General features: G+C 45.4%; 1 protein-coding gene across 2 annotated transcripts in view; it reads right to left on the reverse strand.

The window, feature by feature from the left end:
* Positions 1 to 2,143: 2,143 nt before the first annotated feature.
* Positions 2,144 to 15,530, reverse strand: part of CCDC50 (coiled-coil domain containing 50) — a 45,315-nt gene continuing 31,928 nt past the window's right edge. For both annotated transcript variants that reach the window (XM_052803356.1, XM_052803357.1), the window contains 6 exons: positions 12,836 to 12,942; positions 12,191 to 12,235; positions 11,539 to 11,643; positions 10,506 to 10,585; positions 9,386 to 9,483; positions 2,144 to 8,341 (listed from right to left, as the gene is read on the reverse strand). In XM_052803356.1, coding sequence (XP_052659316.1) covers positions 8,322 to 8,341; positions 9,386 to 9,483; positions 10,506 to 10,585; positions 11,539 to 11,643; positions 12,191 to 12,235; positions 12,836 to 12,942 — 455 coding nt within the window. In that variant the 3' untranslated portion in view covers positions 2,144 to 8,321. The remainder of the gene's footprint in view (positions 8,342 to 9,385; positions 9,484 to 10,505; positions 10,586 to 11,538; positions 11,644 to 12,190; positions 12,236 to 12,835; positions 12,943 to 15,530) is intronic.

A 15,530-nucleotide genomic window follows, 5' to 3' on the forward strand; every position in this document is an offset into this window, starting at 1 on the left:
GCCAGGGGAAAGGAGACTGTGAAAACTGAGGTGTCAGTGCTCAGAGCTGCTGCTCACCATCAACAACATGAAACAGGAGCAGGTTTTGGCACAGCCGCTTGGGTGCTTGTCTTATGCTCTCTGGGGTCAGAGAAGCACAGACATTCAACAAATACCCAGCTGCCAGACTCAAGTTCTGTACTTGTTTTAAACTTGGTTTGCAGTCTGATCCTAGGTCTCATTTACTAAATCTCTGTTTTGTCATTAACTGTGTCAGGAATTCTGACCAGGGTGAAGCAGGATAAAACTGATGGACTCAGGGTGCTGATCAAGGATCACTGCCTCTGAAAGAACAGATCACGGTGATAGACACGTGTACCTGACCTGAGATAACTGACTGGTGCCAGGAGCCGTCACTTGTTTGCTAGCAGGATAGTGCAAAGAATTGGGATGTAGGGGCTGGTTTTGCTCAATATTGAGATCGAGAAGGAATAGTTTCAGGCCTAAACCAGGGTTTCACATGGCAGAGGGGATGTTCTCCACCTCCAGTCATGCCATTACCCACCAGGTCTCCAGGAAACAAACTGGGAACGGTACATACGTATCACGTGTACTACACCAAGTCATTTGTATCTCAGATACCCCAACTTGTTTAGGCTTTGGGTTACTCCGCAGCCATGGTTTGCTGAACAAGAGGAGCATCAGTTCCAGGTGAGAGTCACCCACCAGCATCTGCTCCCACTGCAAAGCGTGAGCAGCACACAACAGCTCAGTTTAGCCCAGGCTGTCCTCCTGGACACGAAAAGCCATTGACCTGCTGTGTGTGAGCAACCCCAGCCCTGCAGTTCCTTCCACAGGCAGCCTGTAAGCAGGGCTCAGCCCTTGCAAGGCACGAGCAGCATACACTTAAGTCTTTGTGGGCAAGAGGACGCAGTTACACAGCATGGACGTGGGTGGAAGATGAGCATCTGGAGATGTGCACGGGTGGGAGATGGCAGCTGCCACCTGCAACTTCTACCTTGCAGTGCAGGACGGAGCAGCCAAGGGGGCAGCTAGGCTGCTGGGCATTGAGCAATGTTGACTTCAAGCAGTCTCTGCCAGCTTACCTTCTCTCACAGGTGGAAGATCAATCCATCACCAACGGAACAATGGATCACCACCCACATCCATAGGGTCTGAGAGCTGTATGTGTCTTGGAAACCCAGACATCAGCAATTCCTCTGATACAGCAAAAAAAGAAAAAAAAAAGTCCCCAGGGGCTCTTCAGTGTTCCTTTTGTGGTTCCCACATACAGTTCTCTTGTGTGCACATCCTTGCAGCAGGTGAAAGATGCTACTCAGGACTCCAGCTGGTCTCCCTCCCACAACAGCCTAATGCTTCAAAAAGCACCACGGCTGACATGAAAGAGGGCTTTCAAAGAAAACAGACCAACCCAGTCTCTTCAGCCAAGAGGCTGCAGTAAGTCGTAAGCTGGAAGAGGTCTTGACACTTCCAAGTGCCCTGTTTTTACAACCAGGCTCTTCCACTGCTAACCATGTCCTAGTACTTTTAAGTTTCTGTTTTGCTGGCTCCACTCACTGCTAATACCTAGGGGACTCTGAGATGGAGTTGGGAGGAGGTAAAGACTACGTAAAGGCATTTGAAAGTACTGGAGTAGTGCTGTGACAGCCCCTAATCAAGCCCAAAACTGAACTCGGTTGGAGTCAGAGCACTCACTCCTGCACAGATCCAAGCCCCTGACCCATGGAGGGACAGCCTGGTGCAGCCTGTGGTGGGGTGTGAAAGGGCTCTTCTGCTCCCCTGTGCAGTGGTTATACTTGGCAAGCAGAGGGAAATGAGTAAATAAACATGTAAGAAAGGTTTACAGTTTGGACTCAAGATCCAGAGTTTATATTTAGTAACCTCCCCTTTATTTTAGCATGTTGTCACAAACCAAATTCGTGACATGGAAATGGCTTCGTGTCTGCTCATGTTTGAGATGCATGTGGCTGCATCCTCAGCTGATGCTTTTGAAGACATCAGTCAGTCACAGGGCATTTGCCATGTTTCCTTCTTGCCTTCTGTCCCACCACTCTAAGTGTGAGTTGCTCTTGGGAAGCTTCAAGCAGGCTTTTTGCAAACTAAAAAGCTATGATAAGAGAAAAAGAAGAAAAGTATCCTACCCTTGCAAATAATTACACTGCTTTATTTTTCAGTATCACAGTCCCAGGAAATGAAACAGTCCAGATTCTTTCCAAGATATTACACAGCCTTTTTTCTGTCTGGCCACAAAATAATCAAATTAAATACAAATTTGTTGTTTTGCTACATTTATTACATTGGAAGAACATAATTACTGGTAGAAGCAGCTGAGCTCCAGGAACCAAGGGTGGAACGAAGTGTTGTTTTCTCCTGCTCTTGTGTAACCCACTTCAGTGTTTCCAGATAAGGACACAGAGGAACAGAACGATGTAGTGGGTAACAAAATACAGCGGTTTATTGACGAAATGGGGCAAGACAATGTTCCCTTTACATTCAATGAGAATTCAGGAGTATGAAGCAAAACATGCTATACACACACAGACATGATACTTTGGTTAAATGTCATTCAGAAGTTCTATGCCAAACCTGGTAAAACTATAGAGTGAACAGTCAAAAAAAAAGATAGTCTTGCATAGACAGATTATTGTCAGTGCGCAATTTAAGGATTAGCTGTTGCAACACAGGGTACACTTGCAGCTCTGAGGAATTTAAACCTTCTGACTAATCCATCTCATCGCATGGCTAGTATTTAGATTCAAGAGGCTGAAAGTTTACCCTGAAGAGCTAAATGAGACAATTGCAGTTATTTCCGAGGCAATTAACTATATTGCAGTGCACAGATACAGCTGGAGACACACCGTGGAGTCTACTTAGAGTGAACACTGATACAGTGGAACTTGTTTACCGTGAAGTAGAAAATACTCATTTGTGTGTGCCACTGTCCTCTCTGGGACTCTCCTGAAAGAGCCCAAACTGCACAGCTAAGCCTTGCCCTGTGCTACTCACAGGGAGGAGGTGGTGGCTGTATCTCCAGCCCAGAACCTGACAGCAGTACAGCTTCTCAGCACAAAACCTGTGTCCTGCAGCCTGTCCTGGGCATAGCAGTCCGAGTGGCACTTGTTTGCAGCACAGCCAGAGCCTCCACGGCAGTACTGCACAGCCAGAAATGTGCTGCGGCATGTGTTTTAAAGAGTACAGTAAACTGGGATCTCTGTAGGTTTATGCCTGTCCTGCACAACAAAAAAAAAAGACAAGCTGCCTATGGTATACTTCATGCGAGGGACACTGTTGTGCCTCAGCGCTATAACCCACACCCACCTCCCAAAGCAACTGCAAAACTAAGCACTGAGCATCTTGAGAGAGTGGGGCAAAACCAACTGTCCATTGGCTGGGGACGAATATAGGGCAGAGTAAACCTCAACGTCACCCCCAGATGGGAATTCCTGCTGCAGTACCCTCCCTGGCATCACTGCCAGGAGCAAGACAGCAGAGAGCTCGGTCACACATCAGTCCATGCTATGAGCTGTGCTTCGTTTCCTGTTGGATCTAACATAGCCTTGCAGTGCCAGTACTGCCGGGAGGAACAGCAGGAGCAATCTGCTCAGGGTGACAAAGGCCCAGAAGATCATTCTGTATAAGAAGCGATGGGTTTCATGGACTGGCTGTGCTGGATTACAAGAGTGTAAACTAAGTAGGGGAATCCTCACACTGTCTCCAAGTGCTCCCCTTTATATATAAATTAGCAATCCACAGTTAGTTTGCATACCGGTTAATATGAATTAAAATAAAAACCTTGATAATAAAAATATATAATATACACATTGATCAATAGCAATAAACTGAATGAAAACACTAGAGTGTAACAGTGGCTGTAATTTGGCACAAAATAAAAACGCACAAAGGTCTAGCACTGTAAAAATAAAAATCCATTTTTTTTTCCCCTAAGTAAGAGAAGGTTATTAATCCTGATTCAAATCCTGATAGGTGGGAATGCAGAGATATAAAAATACTGTACATACAAGATCCCTTTTACAGAGTGAAGCAGACTGCAGCATTTGTAACTTCTATCCTTCCTCCCCAAGAGGAGAAATTCAATGATGAGACTTCATCTATCCCCTAACAGCTGATATTTTCCCATACCACTAAGTTCAAAACCATGAAGTTCTTTAAAAAAAGATGAGATTAACCTGTTGGATCTATCCACGTGACAACCACTGCTTATCGCTGCAGGAAGCTGTACAGTCCACATTAAGACAGTGTTTCATAGCAAGGTGACTCAAATCAGCCTGCTGAAGACATTGAGTATTCCTGCATGTAAGGCACGATCACTCCGGTTCACCTGACCTCTCTTCTGCAGACCATTGTGCTTCGGACAGAGGTGAGGAGGTGGCGAGAGCTCTTGCTGGTGAGGTGTGCCTACTACGGAGATTAGGAAGTGCCAGGATTTCGAGGTGATGAATTTTCCACATGGTGCCTCTTGCCTTGTTAATGCAGAGTCAGAAAGGGATGCAAGACCTGAATGACCTGGGCAGGGGGCCCAGCAAGGGCTCCGACATGCTATTAAATCCAGAGCAAAACCATAGGCAAAGCTACTAAAACTTGGCAAGAGAAGACAAGGAAAAAATAAAGTTACTTAAACATTTTTCTGTCATAGAAAGGAAATATTGCTCTGATTGTTTCTTTTTAAAAGATCAACTTCATTGTGTCTCTTACCAGGGACACCTGTGCAAGGTGCTGATTTTGCATCTCACCTACGCAAGCTGCATCTTCTTGACTCTCAGCAGAACCATGGCTGCTGAGTCCCAAGATGAGTTGGCTCCTTGTTCATCCATAATCTTAACTCAACTCTTGTTGACTTCAATGGGACCATGGAATCTCCTTCCAAAAGTGGTTACTAAACATGCAAGTCCAGTTGCAACCTTTGCCTCAGGAAGTCTCTAACCTGCATGGCTGCATGAGGCCCACAAGGTATATTAGATGAACAATTGCTCTGTTTATACCCCATTTACTACATGCTTTCCTCAGCTGCCATTCCTAGCATTTCTCTCTCTCTTGATAGGTGTCAGCCCCTTCTAACAAAACCTTAGGGCCCCCCTTTTCACAACAGCTGTGGAAAAATAAAACAGGAGAAACACTTCCAAGGGACAGCAAATGAATAAAGGCAGGGAGTAAGAATAAAAAGGACTAAGGGAGGATACAGAGCAAAGCAGTCCCTAAAGCATTCAACGCTCCCTGAAGGCGTCCAAGGAAGCAGCAGACGCTCCTGGGATCCTTCCCTTGGGCTCTCCTCTCTTGGTGCCATGGCTGCACAGCTTGGCTGGCCCGAGGAGGCCATCAAGGAGATCCTGCACCTCCACTGAGTAGGCACCAAGGTGTTCCTCAGACTTTACCCAGCTTCCAAATAAAATCACCTAGAGTTTTCTCTCTCATCATTTCCACTCGCTCCCATTGAAGTCAAGAACTTGGACACTCCCAAGCATCCCTCCTGAATTAATAGGTTCTTCAAATGTCAGCAGGCTCAGGGCCTTCACAACTTTTCTGATTAGAGTACGACAGAAGTTACATCAGCCAACTGCAGTGCAAGAAAGCCCGTCACAGCCGGCTACAGAGGCCCTGGGAGGGCTGAATTCCTAGTTGGTGATATACGCTTGCCCTTTGCAGAGTGTCACCATTTTTCCCCACACGCAGTGAGTACAAAGCACAACCACTTTCTGATTGGCAGGAGTTTTCCCCATCCAGTTTTCACAAGTGCACCAGATGATACAAGCAGCAGGGCCTGGACTGGGGTGTTTGTAGAAAGTATTAGTTCATAAAACCCCACCAGGCATCCATTTCACAATAAATACTCTGATGGCAATGGAGGGGAAAAAACCCACATAAAAATTAAAAAAAAAAAAAAAAAAAAAAAAGGCATTTTCAGCAGTAGGATTTTGACCGGTACATGAAATACAAAAATAAATTTTTACAAAATAAAATCTTTGCAGATGAGTTTGCCACATTGGCCCAAGTTATCAAATAACAAAAGAAAAAAATAGGGCCTATGTTGTCCTTTTTTCAGATTCTTTAAAACAACGTTAACACTTCTGAATGGACAGAGATGGAACGAGAAGAGGGAACAAGGTGAGGACAGTAAAATCTAGCTGCTGGCTGGGATATTTCCTGAGAAGAAGCAGCAAGCAAGCAAGACCGTGCAAGTCACTTAAGGGTTCATGCAGGTGAGCAAGCTCACAGTCTGGAAGCAAGGGTACACAGCCAGCAGGATGCTGCCGACGCGCAAAGTCCTATGTTACAAGATTTTTTTGGCTAGTGTATGTCTGGAGCAGAGGTCTGTCAGGGGTTATCTGGTTCTTCATAGGTAGTGAACTGCTGCCAACAGACCAGTGGGGGTAGGAGATGGAAGTGTGAGTTGTTAAGCACGGCAAGGCATGGGCTTGTGCTGTCGTATTAAACTTGCCCCTGCAACTTATGTGAAAAAGGAGTTGCCTTATCTTCCTAGTGATCTCCCTCAGTAACTATCCCGACCAAGAACAACAGCCAAAGTGAAAGCCTTACAGCTGCCTTCGGGCTTGAATTGTGCATTAGTGAAAGAGCAGAGAGACACAATCTCCTCCGATTTCTTATCAGTGCTCCACACCAGCATGTGCTCTCCACAAAGCTCTACAGAGCTGTCAAGGCTCCTTTCCCAGGCAGATCGGTGGCGAGGGCAAGTACAGTCACGCCTCTACCTCCCCTCCTCAGCAAAGCCAGCAGCAGAATTGCAGCTGCCAGCAGAAGACAAAAAGCATGGTGGGACAGACTCAGTGCTGGGCATTAAGGAAGCTGGGCTGCAGGGGCAAGGCAGCCAGGCTTGCTGCCGTGAACTAGACTGGCAAATTAATAACTAACTACACTGTAGTGGCCGAAGAGACTCCAAGCCAGCATCCAGATGCTCAGGTTTGTAGTTTAAAAATAAAACTGAAAAAAAAAAAAAAAAGGGCAAAAAAAGTTATTAAAAAGACAAAAATTGAAATGAGAGGAGGCCAAGGGAAAAGGCTACTTATTTTCCCTCTGCTCTCTGAAAATGATTCTTCTCTTGCACAAACAAGCCACTGAAAGGGAGGAAAAAAAAAAAAAAATCAATCACTGCATGGGCAAATTTGTACAGACAGTTTGAACTTGAAAACCCTGCTATGCCCTAGAAAGTAACAGTTTTATTCTGACTGGAGTCTGCCTGGGGTGCTGGACGGAGCAGTGTAGAGGGGAAGCAGTCAGCACAGACATTGTGCGGACTGTTTAGGCACTCTCTGTCTAGCTCTAAGTTGCCTATAACTGTAGATTTGGGATTCGATGCTCAATATCCGTATGGCCCTTCTTCAGCCCCATGTTTCCAAGACGTATGCAGGTTCAGACACAAGTCACTGTACTCAAGTGCATCAGCAACTGAGCTAGGAGTTACAGTAGTTCCTACCTGGTTTTAGTGAAATTCCTTGGCTTCTACCACACTGAAGCTCAAAGCAGGTGACCACAGAGGTCCCTTCAGGCATTTAAATCTGTTTGTACGATTCTTCCCAATCCACAACTTGCAGCTTCATCAGCTCCCTGGCATGTCTTAAAAGTCATGCACACAAGGTCTAATTTCAATTGAAATTGTCTTTCCTTTTAACTGTTCTATCCTATATCCTGGAGCTAAATGCCTGGTTACACACTCTACCCAGATTGCTGGAAACCCTAGAAACACAGCAGTTAAGAAATTTTGTTCTATAGGCAATTTCTTCCTCACCAGTCCCAGGTTCTGGCTTTTGCTGATGTATGTTATGAAGATGCTCTCTCCTTCCTGCAAGCTAGCATGACTGTCAGGTTGACTCAGCTGTCTTATCCAGCAAGGGAAGAAACACATTTCCTCTTGTAACTCTCTTTGCTAAGTCATCCTAATACAGAAAGGACTTGTACTTCTGACATTCTGCTGCATTGCCATAACTCAACTCATTTCTTGGATTCTCCTCCCTGTTGTATGTGCATCTCTATTTGTCCTATTTGTCCAAGCTCCAGCCAAAGCTTAAAAATAAAAGGAAAGCCTCAAAAGAATGTAAGAGGGAGCTGTTAAGTCAGCTAGTTGATTCACACAGCTCAGTGGCAGCTAGATTATACTGCACTGCTTAAGTGATCACATATGAGTAAGAAATTGAAACAAACAATGTTCCTTATTATGATGACACTTAAAAAAGGAGATCCTGGGAGTGGAGGGTGGACATCCCATTGGGTAAGGAATTGAGAAAGTTGCCTGGCAATTCCAGTAATGTTTGCTACAGAAGAGTCAGTACCAAAGCAAAGGCTAGCACAGTTTACTGCTTCCTACGGGAACCTGGAAAGCCAAACAGAAAGAAAAAAAATCTGTAAGAATAGATCCTGGTGAAGAAAATACTACCTGCAGTCATTTTTTACTTGTCCTGCCCTCTTGGATGTCTGTGTGACTTCCAGGGTAGTGGTAAAGTCCAATGCCAAAACAGGAACCGTATGTTACATTACTTGGGCAAAAGGAAGAATAGGTCCACAAGACAGGTAGACATTTGCATTTCTTCTGGGCTGTGAATGGCACTACATCCACATCGCACAGTTTCACTAAAGAAAACAGAATGAACGCTGGGCTTACAGACTCTAGAAAGTGCCATCAATTTTCCAGCTTGTTTGATGAAGACAGAATGCAAAAGTTTCCCAACTTTAAATTTTGGCAAGTAAACTGTCCACATTTAAGTCACAATCAGTGGAGCTGGAAGAAATCTGAGCAATTGAGTCGAACTCTGGCTTTCCCCTTCCTCACCCAGAGACTCTACAGATAATATAGCCAATTGGCATTCAGATTTAAAAAACTGGGGGGGCGACCCTAACCACACTGCTCTTGTGCCAAGTGAATTCAGGAAACAAGCCAACAAAGCAATGCTGAAATGCTATAGGAACAAAACAAGCCTGTCCTCAGGACAAGCTTCTGTCTGATCATCCCATTCACCCGCCAGACAGGTGATACTGCAAGGTTTTGTCTTGTCTTGGATTGTTTGATACTAGTGAGTCACCTAAAATCCATCATGTCATCGTCTTTATGTTATTTCTCCTTCATTTGCTGCCTGGATTTATAGTCATTCATCATTAAGAGATCATGGAGGACAAGCAGAGAGCAGTTTGACAAACTCAAGGCAAACAAATTCCGCTTTTTAGTCTCCCAGCCTGCAACGTGCTCAGCAAGTACAACTCAAACACTTGACTAGCATCACCTGCCTGCTGGGGCAATTAATATCCATTCCTTCTCTCTATTAGCATCCTCCTTTGAAACATCCTGTCCTTCAGGCTGGTTATTTGAGGAAAACAGCCCACAATAACCCAAGCACTGGGGCAACCATAGGCTTGATCCTACCTTTAGGAGAGTGCTCAGGTTTGGGGATGTGACGCAAGGGGCTGGGCTGGCTTGTGTAATATCGAGCATGTTCAAAGTCATCAAGGAGAGGCTGTGACCTGCCAACACAGGGGGGGAGGGAAAAAAAAGCGTTGGGAGAAAACCTGAAAAGCAGAACAGCATGGCAAAAGCAGTATCTCAGCTGCCTGGTCTGTCTCTGTCAGTTTGATGCAAACTGTATCTGGCCCAGACTTTCCACCAGCAGACAGCCCGCTACTGTTTCTGTGGTGAGAAATCCGCAGTATTCACTACACTTCTCATGGACCGCTTTCAATTAATAGTGGTTTCAAGTTGTCAGGCAACAAAGAATTTCTGTTATGAAGTTTGATGCAAACCTCTCTCAAAAGGAAAGCGCAACATTTCGAAGTGTTTAATGCTTGCATAGTTTTAACCCCAGAGTATTTTAGCAAGATCTCTGTCTCCACCTGCACACCTTGTTTGTTGTTTCTTTTGCAATTCAACAAGAATTTCTAGGCTTCTATCAGGATTGGAAATCAAAGCCACCAGGGTCACTTCCAGGGTTCAGTCTCTCATCAGGAGCACCAGGCCAGGGTACCGAGTGATTCAGAAGGGCTATAGCACGTTCCCATCAGCCCTGGGATGAGGTACCCCAAAACACAACATACTTGCTTGCAGTGGGGTGTCCACACACAGCAGCGGGAACAGTGTAGAGGGCTTAACTGGGGAACAGGGACCCAAGGCAGGAGCTGTGCAAATGCATCGTGATTACTTCTTCCTGCCCAGGGATGCCATTTGGTTTCACGGCCCCAGAAGCTCTTTAACCCTCTCAATGTTTCTCTGCCATTTAACAAATGTCACTGCACAAGCTCATCAATCTCTGTCAGTGCCAGGCAGGGAGACCAATAGGGACAAATGACACGAGCACAGCAAGTGACGCGTGTCACTGAACACCTCATGAGCTCTGTGCCCTCCATCTCTTTTCAGTGCTAAAACCTCTGCTCTCTACCAAGCCCCTTGTGGGTGGGTGAGGCTGGTCGCCCCACAACTCCTCCCTAGAACTCAGCTTCTGAGCAGCTTTCCGACTGCATTTCCCCATTTTTACCAGCCAGTTCAAGCTTACCTTGAAGACCTGTCACCTTTGTGTCGCTGAGTTTCAGGCCCTTCTTTTGATCTTGAGCGCGTGGACTCGCTTGCATCTTGCTGATGGGAAGAAAGGAAAGCAGCTCGTCTGCGTGCCTTGCAAGGCACCAGCCAGTGCATTGAGGCCGCCACAGCTCCATGCAGTCCTTTCGTGCTCAGTTTATACATACAACTAACTACAGCCAAACACGTGCAAACGGCAGTATCAGGACTAGTTTCCAGTAAATGAAACTCAGCCTTGCTGAGCCAAACTCAATTTTTGCTCTAAATATGAGACACCACTGAGGGACCCGTCCCAAAACTGGGGTCAAATGCAGTCAGTGTGTAATGACTGTGCACATGGGTGAGCTAAGCACAAGGGATCAGCTGCACGCAGCTGTGCTCCTGCAACCACTCAAACACAGTGAGGAGGCTGAAAACGTCAGAGCTACCTCCAACTGGCCCCAAGATTAACACAACACCCCCTTTAGCACCTTACCAGTGCAGACCATGAAATCTGTTTCCTATCACCTTCCACATCAGCTAGCCAAACCTCTGTAGTATTACTCATACAAAAACCTAGGCTTGAGACACTCAATACTTTCATTATAGAGCCAATTTTATTATGAAGCAGAGTGACAACTGGAGCAGCTGCCTTGTCCTTGTACCTGCGGTGCACAAACAGAACCAACTACTGCTTTTATTGCTACAGTCAGGATTTCAGCAGAGGCAAGGTCCTGCACCAGGAGGACTGACAGTGCTTGAGGGAGGCCACAAGGTACGGTGACATCCAGCGCCAACCTCCAAGGGCACAGCCCAAGGCTTACCTTGCCTGAGGCTGAAGCCAAAGAGCATCTAACTAAGGAGGTGGCTCCAAAAGGCTTGGGAAGCAGCTAAGTAACAGGCAGCAAGACCCTTTGGATGCAAAAGTCCACTTCATTCTTTTTGCTCCCACCACACACCATCACCGCCCTCTGGAAATGGGAATAACATTACAGCACTTCATTTGTGGCATCTCCTGAAGCTTGACATACCTTCCAGTCTTGATCATGCCTCCTCTTTTCAAAGGAAGACTTTTCTCTCTCCTTCTCTTTCTTGAAAGCCTTTTTCTCCTCAGCCATCAAGAGTCGAGCAATTTCCTAGAAGGGAAAATACCGAGAGTACGTCAGATGGTTTTACTGCTCTTGTGGGTTTGAGTGTCTTCCCTATCAACAGCTGCTGAATGGGAAGGGTGCAAAGCCAGGATTTCACCCATCTGTGATCAGAAATCAAGTGACAGAGCAGAATTAAGACTGACTACATGCAGCATGCCCAGTGGATCCCTGATTTGCCAGAACTGTGTTTGCAGAGCCTTTCTGCCCTTTATTCCTTTTCCTTCAGGGCGGGGAGGGGCAGTGGGGTGTCATCTCGCAGCATCTCTGGTAGTCTCTCCCTTGGGGCTCAGTTACAAGAGATGCTCTTGCACAGCCACAAACTTCCTTCCTCTGCCATGGTCACAACAGGCAGCACAACACCCTGCTTGGCCAGCGTGAGCATACACATGAAAACCAGCTAGGAGCAAATGTCACTGGAGCCCTGAGCTTCCCCTCCAAGGAGGGAAACAAACTAGAGGGTCAGAGGGGACAAGCGGGGTTTAGCAGTTTCCACGAGTAAAGGAATGCCGCAAACATTTGACTTCTTGCTCACTTCATCCTGGGCTACTTGAGCTGCCTTCTGATCTGCCTCGTTAGCCTGGGGGGGAAAAAAAAAAAGAAACGGTAGGAAAAAGCAGAGACAAAAGAGTAACACCTCTGAATTATTCATATTATTCATACCCATTAACCTACTGGGCAGGGCAAGTAGGTGCCCATACAAATACACTACCACCCTCTCCAAATATACTTACCTACCTCAACACTTGCCTCACAACCCAACACCGAACTGTCATTTCAGCTTTTCAGATGAGTTTTGCCCTCATCTATCTGCCAGGCCACACCACAACACATGGTCCACCCTGCTGCCCTCTCTCTCAAAGATGGGCACTGGCCTCTCTCACTTCTGGGCTGACCACACTGACTACAGGCCATCTTTACCTGTCTGGAAATGTTCATTTAATATCACTCAGTCATTTAATTTTTAGATGTTTACTTTGGAAAATAGAGCTCTACTGGCTGGATACCAGCTGTCACTCCGTATGTGTGTGTATGGGAGACAAAGGTAATTACCAGAATGCGCAGTAGCAAGATCTTAGGTCTTAAAGTCACTATCATATATAAAAGGTTTACAAATTCAAGTTGTCATCGCTGGCTACCTTAGTTCCTTTGAGTTGACTAATGCATCCTCTCTACTTACCAGGAGCTCTTCCTCCTGCAGCTTCCGAGCAATCTCTGCATCAGACAACTCCTGTTCCCTTTGGGGTGTATCATACGTGGCTTGCTGCGCCCCCCTCAACTTAGTGCCTACAGAATTGTGAGAGAAAACAATCAACTCAACCATTTTCCAAATGCTTTGGTAAGGAAATCCCCACCATCTCCTCACCCACCTGCAAAAGCCCCACTCAAGGGAACCAGACACCATAACAGCATACCTGCCAGACAGCTGGTTTGAGAGTACCTTTAGCTGAGGCACAGCACACACCTTAGGAAGGTTTCTCTATGCGTATAGAAATATCTGGTACACCATGACTTATATGAAAAATGCAACCACATGGCAGAAGAGACCATGTCCCTTGAAGCCGTCTTTGCTGACACAGTGATGATAGCAAAGGAATCATTATTTTTCACACTCTGCATTGATACAGATACACTGGCAAAACTGGGCAGCAGAGAGCAGCCCAACATCTGTTATGAGCACAGCAGAGTCTGTGAACACACCGCTGGAGCAGCACAGGCTGCAGAAGTTGCCTGGGACAGGCTCACATGAGGTTTCAGACAATTTCTTCCTTGGGCTGACCCAAGAATTTTACAATTCACAGTGAGAAAACAGCCAAGTAAACATTTTTGAAGTTCATACAAGGTTCAGCTCTTGCTTTGACTACAAAGTTTTATTTGTTTGTTTATTTTAAAGTTAAACCATCTCCAAGTGATTTAAAATGCTGCATTTTGAGAGTCTCTCCAGACTATTTGCACCAGGCCATCAAAGGAGTCTCATTGTATCCCTATTACAAAATGCATGACTTCACTCACATACAACAAATGCCTTCTCCTTCCATCTGCAGTCTGAACTGTATTGTTCAGACATCTCAGACATGTAAATGCACCTTCTGCTTTATGTCCGAAGTATACAAACAATCCAGATGTCTCTCTTCCACCTCAAACCCAGAAAGTTTCACTCAAAACTTTCATGCCTCCAGCTACACCATTTACACATTTATTATAAATGCCTGTTACATCTTACTGGGCCACCTACCAGTTTCCTTCCCATCTCATAAGACCAAGGGAAAAAACATGAAGTAAGCAACTGACCTTGAAAAACTTTCTGTGCATCTACCAACAAACTACCATCATACTCCACCAAGCATCCTGAAGACTTCAAACTGCAGAGGGCCACACACCTCATGCATCAACCCGGAATAAAACCACGGAATAGGAAACCACCTCTTCTACAGGTATTAAAGGAGGCATGGAGGGTTTTCTGCTTTTTGTTTTGTTTGAATCAACTGATCAATGACCTTAAGCAATTAACACCCCTCTTACAAGCCATCTTAGCATAAGAAGAAAACTTCAGCTCTGGCACGTTATGGTTAAGCGTATGACCTGGCCTTTCCCAGCACACTTTGATCAATCCAAGCTGTGAAGAGCTGCAATCTCTGGCCACCACCAAAACTCTGGCAAAAAGCACCAGCTTGGTCAGAGTTAAATTATTCAGAATGCTTCCAAGGTCAAGGTAAACACAGTTTTACCATGCTGGAATGAACAACAGCGTGGCTGACAGGGTCCTGTACAGCATTACCTCTACAAAGAATAAAAGTAAGTTTCCAGGAATTGTTTGCTGGCCAGCCCTAAACTGAGCTTTCTTCACACACTGATCAGTGCCAGGCTTCATTTGCTCAGAAGACAACAATAAACGTTACTTCCACATCACTTCTACCCACACTCAGAAGAGCACAAAGCCCACCATGACCATGGCCCACAGGAAAAGGATGTGAGCTTCTGGCTATTTTGACTCAAGATGATGGGATACTGAGTCACTCGGATCCACATTGTATCAGGCCAAATCACGACCTACTAATTATATATAAAGACCTGATTAACACCTTCCACTTCCCCAAAGAAAACATTTGCACGATAAAGACAAAGAATAATTCTCTCATCATCTCCAGAGTCAGACACACATTATCATCCCCACCTTATCCATGTGAAGACCAGTTAGATGGCTTAAAGCACAAGTTTCCCACGCTGTGACAGACACAGATCCAAGTCTCTAAACTCCTGCTTTCACTAAGAGACAGGTCACCCCCACCCCAGTGTGGTTTTAAAAGCAGAAAGATGGATCTGGATCTTTAAAGCCCACTGGTTCCCAAGTATTATTGAACAACAAGAACTACACAGATACGCATTTCCCAGAAAAATCCACTCGTACAGAATTTGACAAGAACCCCATCTTACAAATACGGCCCAGTCGGACACATAGTGCCACTACTAAACTTTGCCCAAAGTGAATTGATTATGTTGCCAGGAGGGTTTTCAATAAGAAGTGAATGAAATTGCTGGCTTGTTAGTACTTAAGCAAACTGTCCTCACTTACAGTCCTGCATCCCAAATCAACAGAATAAGAGTGTAATTGTAACATTTGGGTTTTGGTTTTTTGTTTTTTTTTTTTTCTCCTGTGCAAGGAGACCACAGCACAAAATATATCACAAAAACAAAAGCTGGTTGTTGGCTGGTTGTTTTGGTTTTTTTGGGGGGTTGTTTTTTGTTTTTTTTTTTTTTTTTTTTTTCTCAAACACAGGATACCAAGGGCACCATTTCCAACAATACCTTCTTACTCATCCTCTCTGATGCCACGGAACATGTCAGAAAATAAACAGAGCAAGAACATCAACTGA

The sequence above is a fragment of the Harpia harpyja genome, chromosome 12 (assembly GCF_026419915.1).
Source record: "Harpia harpyja isolate bHarHar1 chromosome 12, bHarHar1 primary haplotype, whole genome shotgun sequence".
Taxonomy (NCBI): domain Eukaryota; kingdom Metazoa; phylum Chordata; class Aves; order Accipitriformes; family Accipitridae; genus Harpia; species Harpia harpyja.